The 23222-nt window shown below is 40.5% G+C and overlaps 1 protein-coding gene across 1 annotated transcript; it reads right to left on the reverse strand.

Annotated features, from left to right (window-relative positions):
* Positions 1–307: 307 nt before the first annotated feature.
* On the reverse strand, positions 308–23204 carry DZANK1 (double zinc ribbon and ankyrin repeat domains 1). Its single transcript, XM_036379696.1, is given in 22 exon segments — positions 308–531; positions 691–765; positions 1116–1207; positions 1209–1244; positions 1780–1860; positions 2919–3007; positions 3817–3910; positions 4818–4889; positions 6041–6144; positions 9626–9854; positions 10468–10629; positions 11354–11476; positions 13331–13423; positions 14391–14504; positions 15377–15494; positions 16775–16860; positions 17413–17525; positions 18287–18383; positions 18673–18790; positions 19738–19891; positions 20530–20654; positions 23131–23204. Coding segments are annotated over 21 exon segments (2280 nt in total). The 5' UTR covers positions 20639–20654; positions 23131–23204; the 3' UTR covers positions 308–410.
* Positions 23205–23222: the final 18 nt, after the last annotated feature.

The raw sequence follows: 23222 nt of genomic DNA on the forward strand, positions 1-23222 counted from the left end.
TTTTAACATCAAAAAGGAAATTAAGCTCATCAGTTACAGCTTGCAGTGCTGTTGCTCAAGTGTCAGTGTTCATCAGGCATTACAGACATTTCAGAGACATTGAAATATGTTTGTGCCTGGGAAGGTTTGGTTTGTCCCTTTGCTTCGAAAGGAAAAGAAAATTTGCAGGATAGAGTGCAGTCAGAGGGGAATTGTGCTCTGAACTGCTGGAAAGGAATGGGGGAATCTTGGAGAAACTATCTGACTGTTACAGGGCCCAAGCTGATCCAGGGTCGTGGATTCTGTAGACAGAACTGGACACACGTGGTCAGGTGCTCCCAAAGTCAAAGAACCTTCAACTTTATTTGGGGATTAAGTTTGCTGTAATAACACATTGATGAGAACACTGTTCCCGTGTCACATAAGTTTGTTCAGTGCTCTCTATCCACACTTACTTGGAACAGGGAAATAACCTTATTATCTCCAGCTGCAACAGCCAAATCCAGCGCTGAGTGCCCTGCTGCATTCTTCTTTTGCACACTTGCATTGCAGCTGTAGATACAGAACACATTGGTTTAAACTGCTTCAATTCAGTGCACTTATGATGAAGTGGCTTGTAGGTGAATGTTGATGTGGAGTAACTTTGGAATTTCTGGATGCTGCTTCCCACTGGGACACAGGGCAGGCTCTGGGCCCAGCCACAGTACCTACCCTAACAGGGCTCGGATGCCCTCCTCTCCCTCCAGTCCCAGCAGAACTGCCTCGTGGAGAGCTGTGTTCTTGTGCCTGCACAGGAGGAATGAGCAATGCACTTACTACCTGAGGAAACTTGGCAAATAAAACTTAGGAAGATGAATAGGAGGGTAGAGAACACATAGGAAGTGTGATGTTTAGGCTTTGGTGATGTTTATCACATTAAATTGAAGTGGGTGGAGGAAGGAAGTGAATAGAACAGCAGCTTTTATAACAGAGAAATCTTCAAAGCTGTCAAGTGGAAGACGGAGTGTGGATAGTGTCCTTGAAAGAACATATTTGTGGAGAAGAGATGGGGTTTAGTTCTCTCTGAAACTGGAGCATGTGTGATTTCTTTTGTTAAAAGTTGGCAAGAGCCAAGGCAGAGGATCGGAACTCACTACGGCCCTGACTGCTGGTGACTGTCAGCCCCTTTCTGCACCAGAGGGGAGATGGCTCCTGTGTGCTTGTTCAGGACAGCAGCTGTGAGGGCAGGGCAGCTCCTCCTGGCTCAGGGAGTTGGGGTCAGCTCCCTGGAACAGAGCACAGGCAAAGGGGGCTGCTAAAACCACACAGATTCTTCAGCTTCCACCTCGCTTTTGTGTTAGGCCAGTTCAAGTTGGCAAATGGGCTTTGTGCTCAAGACAGAGGGAGGTTCAAAGTGTGTTGTTTTGCTTTTTTCTGAAAATGTTTGTCTCCTAGCTCAAAGCCAGAGTTAATGTGTGTAACAGTAGCCAAATCAGATCCCAGAGCAGAAACACAGAGATTATGCTTGCCTTTGCTATACAGAGGACATGATCATAAATTATAAAACTAATACTTTTTTTTTTGTTTGGCTTTGACAAACCCAGAGAAGACTGCCTTATCCACTGACCAAATAGAGATTTAGGGAGATCATCTGTAAATGTAAAACAGGCTCCATCTTCTCTAAATGCTCTTTCAATCTGAAGCCTGGTATTGCAAGGCTGTTGTCTCCTAATCATCAAGCTGAAGTTGCATTCCAGGCTAATATTCATGCAGTAGACAGCCAAAGAGTTGAAAAAGGAAACTCCAGCAAGTGTTACTTACATCACTGAGCAACTGTTCTATGAAGGTGATTCTTCCTTTCCCAGTTTGACCCAGCTCATCCAGCAGCTGTCTGGACTCTGGCTGTGGAGACACAACAGCCAGGAACATTTCACACAGGGAAAATACAAGTAAGTGGGCCAGATTCTGCATGGAATGAAAGTTCAAAATGCACACTGTGGCAAGAATTTGATGTATCTGAGCCTCAGTTACTAATCCCTGACTTCTTTGGGAATGTCTTTCTGAACCTGAGCAAGTGTTGGGTAACCCTGGCTAATATCTCACTACTGAGGTCTTCATTCAGCAACGTGTGTCTGCAAATTATTCACTTTATGGCAATGCAGCTCTCCAGGGCTCTACAAAGATCTGCTCAGCACAGTAAAATTAAACATGGCTACATGTTTAGGAGTAAAGTTTGAAGCTTCCAGAACTTGTGGAAGTATTTTGTTTTAAAAATATGTATGTTTTGCTTCAGTGAATTTACTAAATCTTAACAAACAAACAACAAAACCTAAAACCTTTTCCTTTTATTTCTTCCCAGCTTTCAACCTTTTCTTATTTTGAAAGCTCAGTCACTTGGCCAAGCATTTTTATCTCTGGACTCATCACAGAGCTCTGTATCTTCTCCCACCTGTTGAGTTGGCTGACTGATCCAAGCTTAGATTAATGTACATTTCCCTTTTGAAATTTTCCATGTCATTACTGACAATCCCTTTAGTAGACAGTTCTTCAGGAAATTTGGTCTCCAGGGGAAGTGAATCCTTGCTTCTTGAATTAAACTAGCCTCTGTGGAGTTAAATGTTGTAAAGTTAAGGGAAGATGACAATACCTCCATTTGATGTTGCTTCTGAAAAAAATCTGTAAGAGAATCACTGCAACAGTCCTTAGGCTAATGCAGTGTCAAAATTGAAAGGGTTCAAAATGAGAGAAATAAATCTAATTAAACTCTGAGAAAAATAAATTAGTTATTTTCAGTTCTGAACTAAATGTCACTACCAATGTCTAGGTTTTATATTAAGTTGGACTTTTATCCCCTGCCCCCAGTCAGGATTAAAACCTTTCTGTTTTAATGCCTGGATGCCCTCCTGCATGTTAGTGCTGCTCTGTGAATCTATTTTCCTGTATTTGCAGAGGATACTTACAGAGAGCTTAGATTCCTGTCCCATGAATGTTTTTGACTTGGTTCTCTTTATTTTGCCTCTTGAATCGAAGAGATTAGGATCATCTCTGCCTACCAGAAATGAAAACAAGTGTTAATTCAAAGCAAAGTTAGTATCCTAACTAGAACTTGGAGCAGAGATCTGGAAATAATTTATCCAAAATCAAAGCAGTATTTATCAGTTTTCCACATGAGAATGTGATGAAATACTTGTTGCAGTTCAAACTGGTTTTAACAAAAGGTTTGCACAGCTCCCAGTGCAGTGACTGCCTCTTGCCAAGCCTCAGACTGGAAGCACAAAGTGGATGAATCTTACATGTGAATTAAATATGTCAAATGATGCTATAGGAATTCCTGAATCGTAATGCTGACTTTACAACTGGTTGATTTAATGAAAACCTAAGTCCAAAATGAGATGCCCAAAATGCTGAGCTGTTACTGACACCAGTGGGAGATTGCAGTTTAACAACATCTCTACATGAATGTATTTCATAATTTCTCATCTCTGTCAAATGTGCCAGAGCTGGCAGTCCCTGGCAGAGCGCAGAAGTAGAGATAATATTGATATTTATGGTTCTTCTTGTAAGAGAGTACGTGAAACATCTAAAGTTTTAGTGCTATAATAAAAGCACTGCTGTGACCTGTGGCTGCAGTTCACTGCTCTCCTCAGCTCTCCAGGGATCAAGTTCCTAGGAATTTTTGAAAGCATCTGTACATTGCTTAAATCTCAACTTGGACATGTTTTGAGACTTAAAAGACCAACTTAAATAGGCACAGAATGTTTGCCTGCCTTTGTGTTTGAGCTTCCAAGCACTACTTCTGTATTCTTCACTGCTCTATTTATGGTCTACTGTAAAGACAGGGAGGAAAAAAAATCTCACCAAAATTAGTCTGACTGCCATCCTGTCCATCTGTGAGTTCTGTTCCAGGACTCAGGTAATTGCTGAACTTCACTGCTCTCTTAGGATGAATATCCTGTAGAATCATCAAATGCAGGCAGTTACTAAGATTATCATGTAATGCTGCTATAATGTTAGTGGCACAACACTTGCCTATGAGAAAATACATAGGCTATGAATATCAGTGTCAAATTACCACAAGACCTTATCATATGTAATTAAACTCTGTTTTGAGGCAAAATTATGTAGCAATTTTTTCTGAACCTTGTGTTAGGTATTTCTTTTGATTTAGAAAAAAAGTGATACAACCTCAGTTAATGAAATGAAGATTCTCATCTAAATGAAAGTGTTTCTACCATTGGAGAAATTCCACTTCTGAAATGATGTGATACAGTTTTTCAGGCCTCACATGGCAAGGTAAGCTTTCCAAGATCCCACACAAGAGATGCAGTGCGAATTTTGGATTTTTGAAATGGTAGATTTTCATCTTGAAAAGCTGGAAATGAGGATGTTGTGATTTTTGGAACATGGTGATTCCTGAGATAGAGATTCCAGATTTTGAATAGACCTAACTGGAGCTCTGACAAAAGTTATCTCCAAACTATTGCAAATTACTAAGCTTAATTTTTAAGAGCACACTTTGCAGGCTGAAGGAAAGCAGGTTCTGAGATCAAAGGCTAAGAGGTGCTAGAATCATCAAACAACATCAGCTGAAAGAAGACAGTTAATACTAATAGCAAACCAACAAAATGTGAGATGATAGCAACATAACCATGAAGTCTGGCTTAATCAGATAAAGATACCTGTTCATCCAGCTCCAACAGAGAAACAAAAAGATTATTTTCTCTGAAGAGGTAAGTTAACACCCTCTGAACAAAAGCATTTCTTGTTTAGACCTGAATTTAAAATATATCAGCATTACACTGCTCTAGTGACAGCTTTAGATCAGCTGCCTCTCAACAGGCCCCATCCCCTGAACTGACCTTTTTAACAGCAGCAAAATTCAATGTAATGCTGACTTCATAGTCATCTTCAGAGATGGTGGCACAATTGATCTAAAAGGAAAGAGCAGCCATTAGGATATCTTAGCAAAAAAACCCCACAGAAGTACTTTAAAGAATAATTCTTGCTGATGGTGTTTCTTGTGCAGCCAATGCACAAAATCACAGATGTGGCCTTTGCCTCCCTGTGATATTGTACCAACACTTCCCATGTCAATGAGAAAGGGGCAGGTGTGTTTTGAGAAACTGGAAATTTCATAACAACTGAAATCCAAAACTGCCATAAGGCTGCATTTCATGGAAGTTCAGTCATTCTCCACTGAGATTTTGTAGCTGCATAAAAGGCTGTGTTGTTCTTGGGACTCCCAGATCCAGGAGAACTGGTGGCCGCTTTAGTGACATCAGTCTGTATTAAAACTTTGGTACCTTTGTGTATCAATTCCTTGAGACAGTACTGCTGGCAATAAGTCTATGGAAGTCATACAAAAATGAGTGCACAGGGGATTGTAAAGAGGTGGAATGAAGATTATATTGCAGCTGGTCAAGAATTTTGAGGTAAGGTTGAATATATTTCTAATCCACATGAAAAACTGAAAAAGCAGCATTAAACCCAGATAGTTGGCATCTGCTTTGAGCCATTTGTTACTTCTGGGGGCACTGCTTTTAGTAAATAATAAACTAATAAACTAACAAAAGGCCAGAAGCAGCAGGAATAGCCTTCCCTAGGCAATTTTATATTCTTTGAATCCTCTAGCAGAGGAAATAAGTTGCAATAGACTGTATCTCAACTCTATTAAGCAGATATTCTCTTGTAGTTGCATTGCAGCTTCTGGACATCCTGGTGCACAGTAGGTCTCAGTGAATATAGAAATCAGATAGCAAGTATCTACTGGAGTATCTATTCCTTAGGAAAGAGTCCTAGAAGGTTTCCACCTTCTTACCATATAAAAGCAGCTGAGCAAAGGATTTCTCACTCCCCTTACAGCTCTTAGGTTAGAGAATAGAAATTGCCATTGGAAAAAAAGCAGAAAAAAGTCTTTAGGAGAAGACTAACCAAAAAATGGAACAACCAAACAAGACAAATGACAAACAGATCAACATCTAAAGAAAAGGGAGACATTTACTTTTCCAGTGTTTATGTAGCAGCCACAATAATCTTTTCATGACCCTCCATAGGGAGATATTACTCACAAGCTCCTTCCTACCTTTCCCATTTGAGGTTCTCCAATCAGTGTTCTGAATTCAAGGTTGTTCTGGGCATAGCTTCTTAAATGAGCACAAACATGATCCAGCTGTTTTCTCCAGTAACCTGTTCACAGGGAGAAAAATCCTTAAATGTGATTAACATTCCTTCTAGTCAAGTGATGGAAGATTTAAAAGATAGCACAGTTTCATTGGGATAAAAATATTTAGAAAATTCATCTAATAATGAAAATGAGAAGGAAGTTATACCCTAAAAAGCCAGGTGAAACACTGTTTTATCTGTAGTTATAATTCACCCTTAGGGCCCTCTATTCACAACAAAGCCATGTCTTGGAATGATCCTTAGCAGTCAAAACTGGTTCTATGTGAAGGGAAAAATCTCACACTACTCCAGATCATAAGAAAAGAAGTAAAATATTACAATTAAGCAATTATGTGTTATTGAACTGATTTTTAGTTGATTTGGGATAACTGACAGGAAACAATAATCCAAATCTGGAAACTGCAAACACAGAAACTCAGGATACACAACATTTTGGTCTGTGTAAATTATCCTCCAAATGAATTCCTTTCAATTCTGTATGTAAGAGCATATTAAAAGCTTAAGCATTGCTGCTCTTTTGCCTGTCAGGATTGCTGGGAGAGAGTCAGCATTCCTTTATGCTGATAGAAGGCACAAACCATGAGGGGCTGAATGTGCCTGGATTAAAAACTCATCTTAAACCATTTAGAGCTTTTTGCATCTCCTGTCCAGGCAATTCCACAGCTACATTTTGTTTTCATCAGAGAAAAAAACAAATGGACTTGTTCTCATTTTTAACTGATTGTTTTCAGGATCTGGCTGATTTTCTTTTTTAGCATCCTCATGGTAAATACAGAGCATGATTCATTTTGTTGTAAATAAACTGTGTAGGCTTGGTAACATCATTTAACTTACACAATGCAGCTGCTCTGACCTTATCCTTTCCTTCATGTTAAGTGGAGCTTAAAACAGTGAAAAGAGACCAAGCGAGAAGGAAAGTGCTGCTCTGGCTTTTACAAGATAAAGAAAAGGCACAAGGAGTTTTGTGCTTAGAAGACTCAAGGTTGACAAATGATGCTATGACAAACTAAACCAACAAATCTTACTTGTTAAGCAGCTTTAAATGAATAGAAAAAGAAGGATCCGCAGAACAACATAAATTGTTCCCAAACACTAATACAAGCTGAAAGCAGTGTTTAAAACATCTAAAATAGACTACTTGCTGAGTGATCTCTCCATAGAAGTCAGTATTATTTGCAATAAAGTGCTTCACAACTAGCCCAGATCCCCAGATTTTATTTGAAAAAATCCAGATGGTCAGGAACATATTCTTGCATGGTTGATGTTCTATTAGATCTCGTTATACCTATATCACACTGATTTAACCTTTGTTAGAGTAGAAAAGGGAAGTTCTTTGTAATGTTTACCTGGTAAATGTCTTGGTTCCTGTTCAAAACAGACTGAAAGTACAGCAAATAAAAGAAATACAGCATACACCAGAGGATTAGTGGTTTGGTACTGCTGTTGTTTGCCCCTTTCTTAACTGTTTAATTTTTTTTTTAATCTTCACACATAAAAAGGTTAGTTAATAGTTGATAGGGTCAAGAAATAATAACCTCCACCATTTTATTTAATTGCTTGTATTTAAAAACTTGAATATCAAATGTCTGATCCTATTTTAATTGAAGAACTAATTGTCATATTTGACATAAATAAACAAGATTTTCCTGGGTGATAGTGCATGGTCTTGTTGATACAGATAGTTTCAAGCCATGTATACGACTCAGCATGAACTGACTGTAAGAGACATTTATTGATTTATGGAATGAAATTAGCTCCTCAGTCCTTGGCAGGATCTAAAGGAGAATACATTACACAGTGCAACTTCAACAAAGTTACCTCTGCTAAGTGGGTAAAAGTCAAAAGAATTCAAAAGCAGCTCAGAATTTCTGCCCAACCTTTCCCAGTGACAGCAGTTCTCACTCACAAGTCAAGAGCTGTGTTTCTGACGAAGATATACAAATATTCAGTGTGACTTTGCTGTTTTCTTTGCACTATTAGGAGCTAATCCTGTTTTATTTCTGACTAAATTAAGCTCCTTGACATGTTGAGTCAAGTATTTCCTACAGTGATGCCTAAGAGAACATGTCACATTTCAGAGGAAGGGAGGAGGAAAACAGATTTCCCCAGATTATTTTGAGAATTAGAGGCCATCTGAATACAGACACATAGAGTCAAAAGAGGAATTTCTAACATTCATTACCAACTTTTACTACCCAATAGAAAATTAATTCTGGTAACAGCCTGAGGGGTTGATCATCTGATTGCTGAAGAGAGCTAGATGAGAAAGTGGATCCAAAAGAGTAACTGCTCCTCTAAACCAGGGTTTGGTGCTGTAATGATTTAAAATTAATTAATCCTGTGGATTGCCCAGCTGGACTGCCCTGTGAGATTAAAGACAATTTTGCCCACTGAGCCATTTATTAGATCCCTAATTAATACTGACTGTCTTCAAGGGTTTGGGATCCAGAAAGCTCAAGATTTCTCAGGATCGTAAAACTAAAACCTCTAAAAATGGCAAGCATTTAATGACAGCAAGCAGCCAAGTGATTCCACAAAGAACAAAGTTGTGGAGGGATAGAATGTAAGAGAATAGCACAGAAGGTAGTCTCACACCTGAGGAGTTGCAGCTGTACTAATCACCAAAGATGAGGAACAGGCCCCTTTAGGCCACAGCTGTGTCCAATAATGATGAGTGCTATAGAAGGGTGGGTTAGCTGGGTGAGGAGAGTGCTGGAGTTTGTTGGCTGTGCTGTGAAGAAGGAGCCAGTGCTGTGAGGAGCTGCCCATGAGACACCATTGAGAAGGTATGGGAGATTTATGATAAGATGACAAGACAAAGAGACCACAAAACTCACTGTGAAAGAAAGTTGTCAGCACTACTGATACTGCTCCTACTGTAGTGTGTGAGAGGAAAGGCTCTTCAATGAGTGATGTGTTTATAATCCTATTATGAATCCCTTCCTCTAGTTCAGTTTTCTTTGCTTCTGAAGCTTCTATAAGTTATTCCACAGCAACACTCCAAATAAGTTGCTCATGTAGATGAGCTTCATCATATTTTTAAGAGCTCTGACCCTCTGTGCCTCAGAGTTTTGTTTATCAGTATCCCTGCAGGTGCCATCACAGCTCTGCCAGAAGTTCACATGGCAGGGGCTGGGGAGGCTGCTGGGAACTGGGAGCTGTTCAGTGGTTTCCAATTCTCATACAGGACACCTGCCTCCAGTCTTGTGGCATCTGAAGAAATCAAAGTGCTACCAATTCAGTAAGGCTGCACAGGGCTCAGTAACCCAAATTTTGATATTGATGATAGCTTTATTTTAGGTATTGGTGGAGATCAGTGATTGAATTCTAAGGCAGTGCATTTACAAGTGGCTGGTGGAAACACAGACTTTTAAAGATGTGAATCAGTGTTCCATTGATGCCACATTCCATACACTATAATACTTTCAAGAAAAAAAAGCAAGGTCATAAATTGTTTAGAAATCATAAACTCAGAACTTCTAACCTTTTCCAGGACTTATGGCTGTCAGGAGAGGCTTATGATCACTCATCTTTTCCACCTTTTCTTTTTGTGAAATCAGCTCAAGCTCCTTCTTTTCCAACAGTTTGCTGGATGGGTAAAAAAGTCCAATGGTTTGGGTTCCTTTATCTTCTCTTTCTGTTAGTTGTGCCCTTGATTTGGGCAAGGAAACAGGACAAGTTTGCCAGGCAACTTGAGCTTGTAATAATTTTGCCTGAGAGGGGTGGAGGAGAAGGGAAAATATAAGTAATATAGATATAATTCAATGGCTTACAAGCATAACTGACCAGAGCACCAAACTGTAAGGGAATGAAAAAGCTACCAAGAAGAATAATTAACAATTTTTAAATTTTAATTAGTGCATGGTCTGTAACAACAATGCAACTTATCACAAATATTCAAGCAAAATTAAAATTCTTCATGATTGCCAGAGATGCTTTTGTAGGGCAAAAGCTGGCCTTGTTAGGTATTGGGCTCTGTCTTAAAACAGTTTAAAAACAACTACTACATTTGTGTGGAAGAATACCTTGTATTAGCAGACCATAAATAATTCACAGCCAGTAAGATAAAACTACATGAAGAGCTAAGACTTTTGAAATGCTGGCTGTTTCTCACTTTGCCATTTACGAAGGCTGGATTGAGGTCTTGGGCTGAGGCTGCTTTTCAGCAGAAAGCAAAACAAACATTTTTGCCCTCCTTGTGCTCCCAGCCCACAGCATTGTCCCAAGGAAATGGAATTCCCATTCCCAAGGAATGGAGCTGTGCTGATCCATCCCCCCAGTGGAGCAGCCTCTCGCTGAGTTCAAACCTGGCTTTGTGTGTCCTACCTGGGAGGATGCCAGGGGGTCCCCACGGTCCATGGGAGTGCCAGGAGAGCTCTGTCTGGATGGGGGCTCTATGTAGACACCACAGCACACACAGAAGCGAGCATAGGGCTGGTTGCTGGTCCCACACTTGGAACAAGTAAAGTAGGATGGAGGAGGTCCAGGCTGGAAAGTTTATTGCAACATTTGTCACTAGAGAAGCATAGGATGAATGACTCAGGAATGATAAGGGCAGAGGAATAAATTAAAAGGAAGTAAAGTACCACCCTGGGTGCCCTAGTACAGTACAGGACTAATGGTTATTTATGCATATAGGGAAGTGTTTCAAATTTTATGTGCATTCAGCTCACAGAGAATAAATTCTCATTGAGTCTGATCTTTGGTAGAAGCACTGTACAAGGGGAAATTGTTTACAGTGACTTGTAACTCTACTGAGCAGCAGTTAAGTACTTGTTCTTACTGAAGTTAAGGAGGCCTTCAGTCAAAACAATTGCATGCATCATCTCATATCTGGTAATTGCCTGTGAGGTGATTATAGCCCAGAGCTGTTATGGGAAAACTTGCATTGGGTCAGCCTGTACTTTAACCTTTGATACTGAAGTTACTTTGCCTGAGCACAGGGCTGTTGCATCTCAGCTGATGCAATGACCTGGTGCCTGTTGACCCATGATAATTTGTTTGCAGCCCTAAACCCTGGTGTCACAGACTGATGTGGGGTCAGGACGTCATCTACGCCGATCATTTTTCCACACCCAATCCTCTCTGCTCTAAGCAAGTATCTCGATGAGAACAGTGTTTACTGACTGGCAGGAGCTTAGCACAGAGCAGTGTGGCACTGCAGCAGAGAAGCAGCCCCAGGACTGTCCCCACAGGCAGCAGGAGCACGTGCCTTGGCCCCACACCAGGCACAGAAGCGGGCGTCGCTCTGGTTCACGCCGCCGCACTTGGAGCACGGAGCCGTCTGCCCTGGCTGCCCCTGCAGAGCCGGGCACGAGTCTCCTCCAAACGGGGGCTGATGAAACAAAAAAAGCATTAGGCACAAAATGCTCCTCGTGAAGGAAAGTCCACCAGCCTCATAAGGGGAAAGAGGAGAGCAAGCTGCTCTGGCAACATCAAGTAATATTCAGCCTAAAGGAACTCTTGCAGCTTAGAGTGACTTGGATCTAACCTATAACTTTTATTACGAAAACACAGTAAAATGTAGCATCAATTAATTTGAAAATATTTTTAGCAGAACTAGCACTAAAAAATAGTGTGCTTTTAAACTGAGTATTTATTAATAGGGCTCTATGTATAAGTCCAGATGAAATTAAGATGGAGGCTTCTGTACTGACAAACTTGCATTTCCAAATCCAACACACAGTTTTCCTTGTACCTTTCTTTTTAGTAGTATGGCAGGGAGAATGTGTTCAGGCAAAGAGTTTCCTCACAGTTTGGAATTTGCTGCATAAATATTTTTTTGCACTCTTTTGCCTTGTGCAAATTATGTATTACCCAACTTTTCTACAATTAACTTCTATGAGTAAGCAAAACAGGTTTTTCATCTGAAACTTCCAGAGCTTAAGTACAGATCCCAGTTAGGACTTAAAAATATTTTGTTAGGTTTTGCCTTAAGGCTTATGCAGTTTATTTTCTCTACAAGTCAGGAATATGGATAGGGGACAGAAGCCAAGGAAAATTATTTTGATTACACCATAACAGCAAGTAAGCAAACACAAAATAGCCCTGTTTTAATCTGTGGCCTGCATTGCAATTTGAACAATGCAATTTGGGGGTTCAGCTGGAAAATAAAATTTAGAAAAACACAAGTCTAAATATGTTCTAAATAGAAATTATTTAATAGCCATTCATAATGATATCAGCATTATTACTATTATTAAAAATACTATTTATCACTAATTCACCACTATTATTAGCAAATTTCTGATTACTATTAATAATTCTTAGTAAACATTTAAGTTTCTCAGCTAATACAGGTCTCACATTTGAGTCATATGCCTAACTACATATGCAGCTACATATTATCTACACACATTTCTGCATTCAGTGAAGCAGCCAAACATACATTTATCTTAGGTAAGTACAGAATCCTGCTGAAATTCACTTTGAAATGACACTCATGTGGCTATACAAGAGACTTTTGCCTCTAGCTATGGACAGTTTTAGAACTCAGGATATTAATAATTATAATCAGAAGATTTTAACTTGCAAACCATTCTTGTCCTATCATTTTTGTATTTACCACAACATGGAGAAGTAAAATGTACCAGACATTTTTCATACAAGATTTTTTTAGAACTGAAAATAAAATTCTTCTAAGGAACCAAGCTAAATGGGGAGTTGAAACAGAGCAATTTTAGGGTAATATTTCAGTGCTTTTCTCACCTCTGTGCAGAGTCACAGCCAAATACAAGCATGCTAGCTGTATGCATGTAGGAGAAGCAGCAAGTGGAGATAAGAAAAATAATGTAAAAGTGGAGATATGAAAAATAATGCAAAAGCCTAGTCTATTTTCAGAAAATAACTGAAATCAGTGTGAATGTTGTTCCTGATGCATATACTCAAGTTATCCATTGCAATTGGAAGTAATGTGGACACAAATAAGACTCCCTTGGAATCAAGACTATGCATTTTCTAAGAGCATTCTGAGCTTTCTCAAGGGCGTTCACAATCCTGACTTCCATGTCAGAAACTTGAAGGTACATGAGACACTCATGTTTAATTGGACATTTGTGGTGGAGCTTCTGTGGGAGGATTGGGCTTAAATGTCACATTGGGAAGAGAATCTCTGCTTTGGTACTTCAGGTTTCAGAGATGAAGGATGTTGTGCTGTGGTTTGACTCACCCAGTGTGACTGAAGCCTTACCATCTGTACTTCAGGCAGTTTGCTCTCACAAGTTGCACAGTGCTTATGGTGAAGAGGATTCCCTGTGCCACACACCTGACAAATGACTTTGCCCTTTTAAACAGAGAGAAAACACATTTCACAGAGTATTTGAAAAATGTCAACAAAAAGAGAAGAAGCCTTGATATTACAAAATGCTGTGGTTATTCAGCCCTGCAGATAGAGGATGTCCTTCAAGTCTGAGCTGTTTCACACTTTAGTCAGGCCATGTTGTCCCTCATCACATGGGGACTATTTTAAAAAAATTATGGTACAGTTTCCTCAGGAGATTCAGTATCTCCAGGTCTTTGTATACTCTGGTTTCAGTTTGCTAGTCACTATCCTCACAAAAACCAGACAGCCCAGTATCTGCATAGACCATTATTAATAATAATTTAATACCATAATACTATGTGGTGCCTTAAAAGCCCTCTGGTGGTGAGTTGACCCTGGCAGAAGACCAGGTGCCCACCAAAGCTGTTCTAATACTCCCCTCCTCAGCTGGACAGAGAAGAGAAAATATAATGAAAGGCTCATGAGTTTAAGGGCAGGGAGAGATTACTCACTGATGACTATAAGGGGAAAAACAGACTCATCTTGGGTAAACTTACTGAATTTATTACCAATGAAATCAGAGTAGAAAAATAAGGAATCAACCAAATCTCAAAAAACACCTTCCCCCAACTCCTCCCTCCTTCCTGGACTTAATTTTCCTCCTGATTCTCTGTCTCCTGCCCTCCTCAGCAGCACAGGGAAACGGGGGTTAAGGTCAGCTCATCACACATTGCCTCTGCTGCTTCTTCCTTCTCAAGGGCAGTATGTCCATGTCTTTCTTGTACTGGGGAATCCTTAATCCTTTTTTCCATTCAAGCTGTTTTAAATCCCACTAACTCTTAAAGCTGTCCATAATGTAATTACAAAGCTGGGTTGTAAATGTAAATACAAAGCCGGGTTGGATCAAAATATTTGTAATGAAGTCATCTGTTAGAAAAATGCATGCCAGGAGTTAAATCATTATTTTTTTTTTCTTATTCTCAATTACCTTTATGCAGATGCTGTTTTGGGGCTGCAGCTGTGGTGCTATTGGTGCCTCACAGATAATGCAAGTGGGTGTATTCATTGGCACAAGATGTCTGCATTCAAGGCACGGTGCCATCTGAAGGAAAAGCCACCTCACAGTTATGTTAAGGACCACAATGAGATCATTAAGGTCATCATGAGATTTCAGTATTTTCCTATCTGGAGTCTACATCAGCAGCAAGGTCATTGGAAACATAGCAGTTGACTGCAATTGATGCTGATACTGACCTTAAAGATCAAAGGGTCATACTGAGAAAGTATTAAGACATCTGGAAAGTGAATGACAGAAAAGTACTAAAGTAATTTTCAATAAAATGAAAATGATAGTATAAAATATAGTAGGACTGGCAAGGTGCTGTGGTTCTTGAGGGGACCTGTGAGAAGGCTTTCTTTCTGTTTCCAGGAAATTACAATCATATTATTCCACTGTCACTCACTTCACAAAGGTAACTGAAATTCTCCTAATTATGAACCTAATCTAAGGAGGTGGTGAATCTCAGTCATTACTTAAAACTACAGCATTTCCCAGACCAGAAAACTTTCTGATGATACAGGAAGGGAAACACACCACTGACTTGTTAGATCAGTCTTGGGAAGAGCTTAGAGAAGACAGTTACACACACCACTCCAAAAACTTGGTGCGTATGCCCACACATGCCACCATTTAAAGTTTCAGTCTGGTAGTATTTCCTGACACAGGCAAATAATTTACTTTTTCTTTGTTTTCCTTATTAGAATACATGGCCCTTGAAAAAATCAATTTCACCCATTGTTGGAGAATTTAATTGGTCCAGTGCTAAAGGTATTGAGCAGAACAAAGCAATTAGAGCAGAACTTTGAAATGAAAGTGGGAGTAGGTAACAGGTTTGCCAGCACTGACTGTGTAACTTGCAGAGGCTGCTGTTCTTTGCAAGGATGATGTGTGGACTGCTGTGATGTTTTGCTGACCTGTGTTCCTTCGGGGACTGGGAAGCGCTGGAATGGCACAGGGGGGACAGGAGATCCACATTTCTGGCAGAAGTGAGCCAAGGGCTCAGACAGGCGAGGGGCAGAGCAATGTGCACATCTGAAAATAAAGCAAACTGGCTGAGCTGGGTTTGGGATTGCACTGCTGCATAATAATGAATAATCTGCAATTGGCTGTGACAGGACTTAGGCTGCTGATTTCTCAGCAGTGGTGGAACACCACACCATGCCCCAACATCCATGATATGGAGGTTTGAACTCCAAACAGCTTTGCAAGGTAGAAAGCTGACTGGTCTTGGGGGTCTCTGTGGTCATGATGACCCCGAGATGTACCAGTCTCTTTTGCCAGCCCAGTAGCCAAAGGATTCTTCTGTTCTGGTTCTCAAGGTTGTTTATTTGCTGTTATCTATAACATTCTTTCCCTGGCCTGCTGAGGTCTGTTCAGCAGGTCAGTCAGTGGCACACTGACCACCTTCAGAGGTGATGTTATCTTTTTATACTAAAAACTGTGTGTACGTTATTTACAATAATTTCCCAATAGCTATCACCTATGTTAGACAGTGTGTTCTACTCTAAACCAATCCAAAGGTGCTACCATCACCCAGAGGATGGAGGCTTGGAAGAAGGAGAAAAAAGGGCAAGGCATACCCAAATTCCTCCATCTTGGGACCCTGAGCCCCCATTCTAAAACCCCAAAATTCTACTTTTCACCCTGTGACAAACTAACTATCATTCTACTTAAACTTTGGTGGCTTGTAAATCCTCATACAAGGTTGGTCATTTTTTCCATGGGTCAAGATCAAAGGCACAGGGGTCTTGGGCTCTGTGCCAAGGTCTCTGAGCCCCCTGGCAGGGGCTCGAGCCATCCAGGACAGCCAGAGGGATGTCCTGGGTTCTGACAGTCTGGCTTCTATGGAGTTTCATACTTTCCTCCTCATGATGGGAGGTAAACAGGTCTCCAGACAGGCAGTCTGTGTCTGTCAGGCCTCACTGCTGCACCACGGGGAGCCACTGATGTAGATCACAGAACTTTTTCAATCCTGATAAGCGTTAATGTTCTGTGAGACTACTCCAGTGAGCAGTGTTCACCTACAGCACTGAGGGTGTACTATAATTTGAAAAGACAGTTTATCCTCTGATTCTATGGGTGTTAGGAGCTTTTTTTAAGGGGTGATAAGACAGCTGATAACTGACAGTTGAAAACTACATTTAAGAAACAGAATTTTCAAAGTCCTATCTAGATTATACTCTGTAGCTATGACCCAGTGTCTGTCTTTGCCTTCCTTATTTTTATAGAAGCCCACAGTATTATCAGCTTGGTTGCAAAAGGATCAGATATTTTTCCAAAGGACAAGTATGTTAAAAGGAGAAGCCACTTACTTAAGGAAATCTGTTTCACTCTGGATCCTTGACACGTGTGTGCTTGCTAAGCTTTTCTGGCTAGTCACTGCAGAGGAACTTGCAAACTGAAATAGAGGTAATTCTTTATGCTTTAGTAAGGAAATATTTGCAAAATGCATAGAAAGATAGAAAAAGCAGCTAGTGATGCAATTTGAAATAAACTGCACTGAAGTGCACTACTTTGAAGAGTATCTACCATTCTTGATTCCCCCATTAGCTGAATTAAGGACCCATGGCTTCTTCCAGTAAAAATAAATCAATGCCTTGCTACATCCACCACAGCATTACTGAATATTGAATTTTAAATATTAACTTGCCAACAAACAGCAGTAAGTATTTGCTAACTGCAGATTCAGGAATGTATTATAAAATAATTAGTAGAGATGCAGTCAGTGCTGATTTCCTTTGCCTGGTTTTGTCCATGCTGACAACTATGTCCTGCTTTGGGTATTCCTATTCCAGTGCATCATTACCATTACATTTAAATCAGGACTGTAGAATCCAGGCAAAGGCATTAATAGCTGAGAGAGATCACAAATCTTCACCTTCTCCTTTTTTTAGACCTCTGTCCTTATGACAGCCTTGCAAAGTTTTCTTCAGCTTACCCCTTTTCTCACCTGTAATAATTCCATTGGTTGTGCTGAGGTGGATTCCTCTCTGTGCTCTGTGGCTCCCAAACCACTGGCAAGGAGCTGAGGTCCTTGAGGGGATCTTTGAGAAGGCTTTCTGTCTGTTTCCAAGATAAAAATTACAATCCTGTTATTCCACTGTCACTCACTCCATGCTTCAGTTAATGTATATCTGAACAGGAATGTTACATACTCTATTTAAGCATAATTAAAAACATATTTGGCCTCCACATTTTGGGTTCAAATAAGCTGCATGGAATTACAGGAAATGGAACTAGAAGAAACCCCACACCTCTCTGACAGAGATGACTTTTGTGTTTTAATTTATTTACAGTTTTCTTCCTTCCTGCATGGTAAAAAAACCCCAGCTCCTGAGAGTAAATTAATGAGTAAACATTAATACAATTACCTGCTCTAAAACAGTCCCATTGCTGTTGCCATGGAATAAGAGACTTTATCTACAGAGAAAATCTGGGTGAAGCTTTCACTTCTGCTCAGTGTTTTTATTTTGGAATCTTGTTGCAAGCAAACATCAGTAAAGAAACTCTGTAAAGGATTTGCAATCCCATCAAGTTAACAGCATCTTCTGGCACAAAGGGAAATAGAGACAGGGCCTTGTTGTGCTGCTGAGAAATGAATGACATTTTAATATGTTTTTAGGAAGTCATGTGAAATGTATGGAAGGTAAATTTTGTTCTCTATTTGCAGTGTTGAGCAATCCAAACTGGACTTTCCAGAGGATGTTCTGTCTTCTGAGAGGGTTTTGAAATTACCCACATTTTACAAGTGGTACAAGAGGAAAACTCTATGCTATTTTCTGCTAGAACAGAAGACTATCTCAGTTTTATGAAGTGGTACTTACCTTGAAGGTCTTGGGTTGTTTCATCCCAGGCAGGCTTGATTTCCACATTCAGTCTATTCTTCTTAGGTTTTGTAGTAAATGTTCCACCTTCCTTATTCTAAAATGTAATTCCATTTGAATTTCAAATAAAACTTTTGCTTTTGCTCTAATCCTCTCTTGCTATAGTTATTTGTTAAAAATTTAAAAGTACATCCTTAAGGTATTTATTTTCAAAGCAAGTATGTTAAAAGCTTAATTTTAATATTACAAAAAGGATCAAAGCAGCAAAGATGTGCAAAAAGAGAAAATAAGATATGTAAATAAAACTGGCAGTCAAAGCCTAATATCTAAATAATATCATATATACAGTATTTTATACACAAGGGGTTACAATTTCCAAAACTTACCTGTGTGGCCATATCTTTTAGGAAATTCTTGTCATCATCTTCAACAGGAAAAAGGAAGTTTGGTTGCTGGTACTCTACCACAAACACCTTTGTCACAACTGAACTCTCTCTGTAGTCCCTGAAAATTAGTATTCACAAAGCTAAGAACCTGCCACAGACCTGTGTGCTGCAACAAGAAAATCTCTGATGGATGTGGCTTATTAGGTGGAACAGCCCTGTCCAAATTACTCTTGCATGATTTATTGTTATTATTGTGAATCTCTGAAAATGTCTTAGTATAAGCAGACTGTAAACAAGTGTTAATCCAGGCAGTGATGGCAAGAAAATAAACCTAGGCCTAGGTTTTGTGTGTTATATAAAGTTGTTATTGCAGTGCACGCACAAGCACAGGCTGGCTGCAGGTGCTGCTAAAGGGAACAGCAAACACAAATCTCCAAGTGGAGTGGAAGCTCCTGCTCCCTTGGAAATAAAAGATAAAGCAATACAGTACAGACAGAGAACTGATGTGTCCTCTCTCTGTCTCTAAGCATGAAGCTATTTTGGACAAAGTCAGTGGTTGTGCAGTAAAATCCAGTTTTCTTTCAATGTATTGTATTTTTGCTTCACCTAATGTTGTACTTAAGCTGTGAGGTTCTGTGATCCCTTGGGAGAAATGAAGCAAATTCCTGGGAAGACCAGCTTCTATAAATCCACAGAACCACTGGATGACCCCAGAAACACCAGCCTGGTTTCTCTGGTGTTTCTGATGGTCACACTCCCAGGGAGGAGCTCTCAGGACAGTACATCAGCTTCTCACCCACAGCCTCTGGGATCATTGGACACCCAGAGTCCAGGAGATAACACCCAAGAGGTTATCCAACCACACAAAACATGGACATCCATTTTAATGGATAAAAATTATCCTGAGAAAGCCAAGTCAGTGCCATTCATGAGGATCATTTAGACTGCAAACTGCCTGAGGAAAGGCTCATCTCTCACCTGCAGGGTATGGAGTGCTTTAAACAACACAGAGATGTCTGTCCCTTGCTAAAACAGGACTAAAATAAACCAAAACAGGATACTCACTTTGTAACTGCCAGGGCCTTGACCATTATTCTCCCCTCTGGTAATATGATAGGACCCTTATACTCCAAGGTGTTATATGGCCCATAGCCAGGTTTCCTAATGAGCTCTGGTTTACTTCCATCTAAAGTGTAATAAATAGAGGCCTCAGGTGTATCTGAAAGAAACAGAAAAATTAATTCCTCAGACTGTAGGCAACCTTGGAAAAACAAAGTACTCACTAATGTGCTTGATTTTTGTCACACAAAGAAAATAAAGCAGTTCCATAAGTGACCGAATGTTTGGGATCAAAATTGTTTCTCCCATGAAGTATCAGTTACTCAACAAAAGCAATTTCATTGTAAGCAATATTTCTGACAGCAAAGTATCTGTGAAATGATTTTGCATTGCAAACATTGCAGCAGCTTGTCCATTCCAATGACAGAAAGGGTATTTTCTGCCACAGCAAAAGGTGACAATTCAAAAATTGAAATGACAATGTTGGGAGTGAGCCTGGCACATGATTCTTTCAAGCACTATTTTTGCAGTCAAAGCCAAATGCAACAGCTTAAAAGTTTGGCCTTGGAAGCAATTAAGACAGCTAACACATATACTTTTTATGTCAGTAATATTGTTTGGATGCATTAAATTACATGCAAGTATATTTGGTGCATCAAACCTGCTGGTCAATTTTATAAGTTCCTTAAATGCACACTCCAAACATCATGATTAAATGTGAAAAAAAGTATAAAGGCCAAATATTTCAACTGGACACATAAGTACAGGTTTGAGGTGGGGTTAAACTCTTGTTCATACCTGATTTTATTTCTATGAGAGTATTTGTGTCTATTTCCCGTTGAGCTTTCCCTGGAGGTGGGATTCGAAGTGGGATGATCTGAGGAGCTGAGACAGAGCCAGCTGTCATTTTTCCCAGCAGTGATCTTTAAAACAGAAAAATAAAAAGGCAGACAGTCATTTTCCTAAAAAAAAAAAAAAGAATGCACTGAGAAATAAAGTCTTTTAGCATGACTCCTGGTCTTTGTTCCTCTTGAAGAGAGAACACTGGATTCTTTAAACCATCCTGTGACTGTGATTCCATGTGTTTGATCTAGAACAGCTTCAGCACCTCATGTCAGTGACACATGGAAGGAGTAAGGGACAGGAATCTCCACCCTAACCATGTCAGATGTGAAACCAGCCTCATCCACTATGGCCATCTGAGTAAGTACAGGCTGCCCTGGAAAGGACTAAAGAAAACCAGCTGTTTCTTAAGCTTATGCCAGTTATCATGTGAATCCAGAATATATCCATGAAACAGGTGCCAAACCTGATTTATCCTGATGTACATAGTCATGATCACACCATGTAATTCAAGAATGCAAAATTGCATTTGGATATGATGACATTTTACAAAACAAACATATAACATACACTCCAGATCTTGGGAATTGATGCTCAGGGCCAGGAAACACATCTGGGTTACGAGGATTTGGTTCTGTCACCAACCCTCCAGTGACCCAGGGACACTCCCCAGCCTCTCTGGGCAATCTGTCCCAGTGTTCCTTTACAGGCTGAGGGTGAACCCTTCCCATGGGAGCCTGGAACTTCCCGTGCCCCAGATTCTCTCTGTTGCCTCCTGCCCCATTTTTGGCCACCACTGAGCCGAGCCCGGTCCATCCTCTGACCCCACCCACCATCCATGGGCGGATCAGCTCTGTCCCTGACCTGAGGGGGCGTTCAGCCTTTCCCTGATGCTCCCAGCTGCTCCTGGCATCCCAAAACTACAGCGGGCTCCTGGGGAAACCCAGAGCACTGGGAATATTTCTCTGTTTGCTCCGGGGTGCCCTGACCCCCAGGGGAGCACTGACTTTGACCCTCATTCATGGAGAAAGTTTCCTAGACTTCAAGATAAACTAGAATCCACAAAAGTGTGAAATAGATTGTAGAGAGCAGTGTAGGTGAATCACTTAGTGAGAAATTTTGGGATTTTTAGTATGTCGTGGATGGAAGCAAGATGGAGGGCACAGGGTGTTGTCCTGGGCTTCTTCTTCATGCTTCTTCTTCCTCCTTCTCCATGGGTTTGGGTGGCATTTTGTAATTGGGCAGAAAAATCCACATTGCAGGCTCTTTGGAATCAGTTATGTGATTTATGTTATACAATAATTTGTGCTAAAGGAAAATTAAAACCACAGCATCTTGTGTACCAAGCCAGTGTCGGACAAATAAAGAATGGAGATTCAAACACCAGGAGGACACTGTCTCTAGGGATGTATATTTCAAGGGATTTTTTCGTCTGACAAGACCCCAGCAGGAGGCATTTGATGGGCATCATCAGAAGTTTATGCCAGGAAGTTTTCACCTGACAGGATTCCAGGAATTATCCACTGCTTCCAGGAAACGCAGCAGCAAAAAAGAACAACTATGATAATATGCTAAAATATGCTAAAGAGCCCCCTTCCAGAGCCCAAAAGACTGTATAAAACAGAGCCCTTCAAAATGACATTTCAGAGACCCACAGGGACTTTGGTGCAATAGAGACCAAATCCTGAGTCTCCCCAAAACTGATTGTCTGGCTCAGAGTCGACACGCTTGTGGCTTTTTCCAAATTTATACTTTGATAATTTAGTACATTTCCTTAATTATTAAATTGGAGTATTCATTTATAACAAGTTATTACGTTAAAAAGGAAAATAATCTAAGTGTCAGCTCTTAATTGGATGGTTTAGTCTTAAAAGACCTTGTAACAAGAGATAGTTTGTCAGAGACATGTTTTATGAAAAATCCTTAGGATTTTTTCTCCTGAGAAGCTGAGGCCTCAGGAACAAAATGTAAACAATGATTATCTGCTGCTGTGGAATGCAACAGGTGCATCTGTGATTGGTCTCATGTAGTTGTTCCTAATTAATGGCCAATCACAGTCCAGCAGTGTCTCTCTCTGGTCAGTCAGACCAGGTCAGTCAGGATTTTGCTATTCATTCTATTCTTTCCCTTTCCTTGCTAGCCTTCTGATGAAATCCTTTAGTATAGTTTTAATATAATATATATCACAAAATAATAAACCAGCCTTCTAAACATGCAGTCAGATCCTCGTCTCTTCTCTCATCCTGGGACCCCTGTGAACACCACTACAATAGTTGGCCATTTTGTGCCTTCTAATAAAAAGCTGCCAAACTCACCGTAACGAGACTTTTTTACTAATAAGAAATAATAAACACCTGAGTCCGAACACCAATTTCTGTCTCAAGTGCCTTCAATCCAAACCCCAAAAACCCAACAACTAACACCCCACAGGCTCTCTCCGGCCTTTTGGGATCGCATCCCTGGAATGGGGACGGCCCCGCCGGCACCTCGGCCCGCTCCAGGGCGCCGCCCCCACACCCTGCCCTGCTCCATGGCGGCTGTCCAGCCCCTGCTCACCCTCTGGATCCCGCTCGATCCCGGTTAATCCCGGTCAGATCCCTCTGGATCCCGCTCCGTTTCCAGGGACGCCGCTCCCGCCCCCCATTGGC

This window comes from Molothrus ater, chromosome 3 (genome assembly GCF_012460135.2).
Source record: "Molothrus ater isolate BHLD 08-10-18 breed brown headed cowbird chromosome 3, BPBGC_Mater_1.1, whole genome shotgun sequence".
In the NCBI taxonomy this organism is placed as follows: Eukaryota; Metazoa; Chordata; class Aves; order Passeriformes; family Icteridae; genus Molothrus; species Molothrus ater.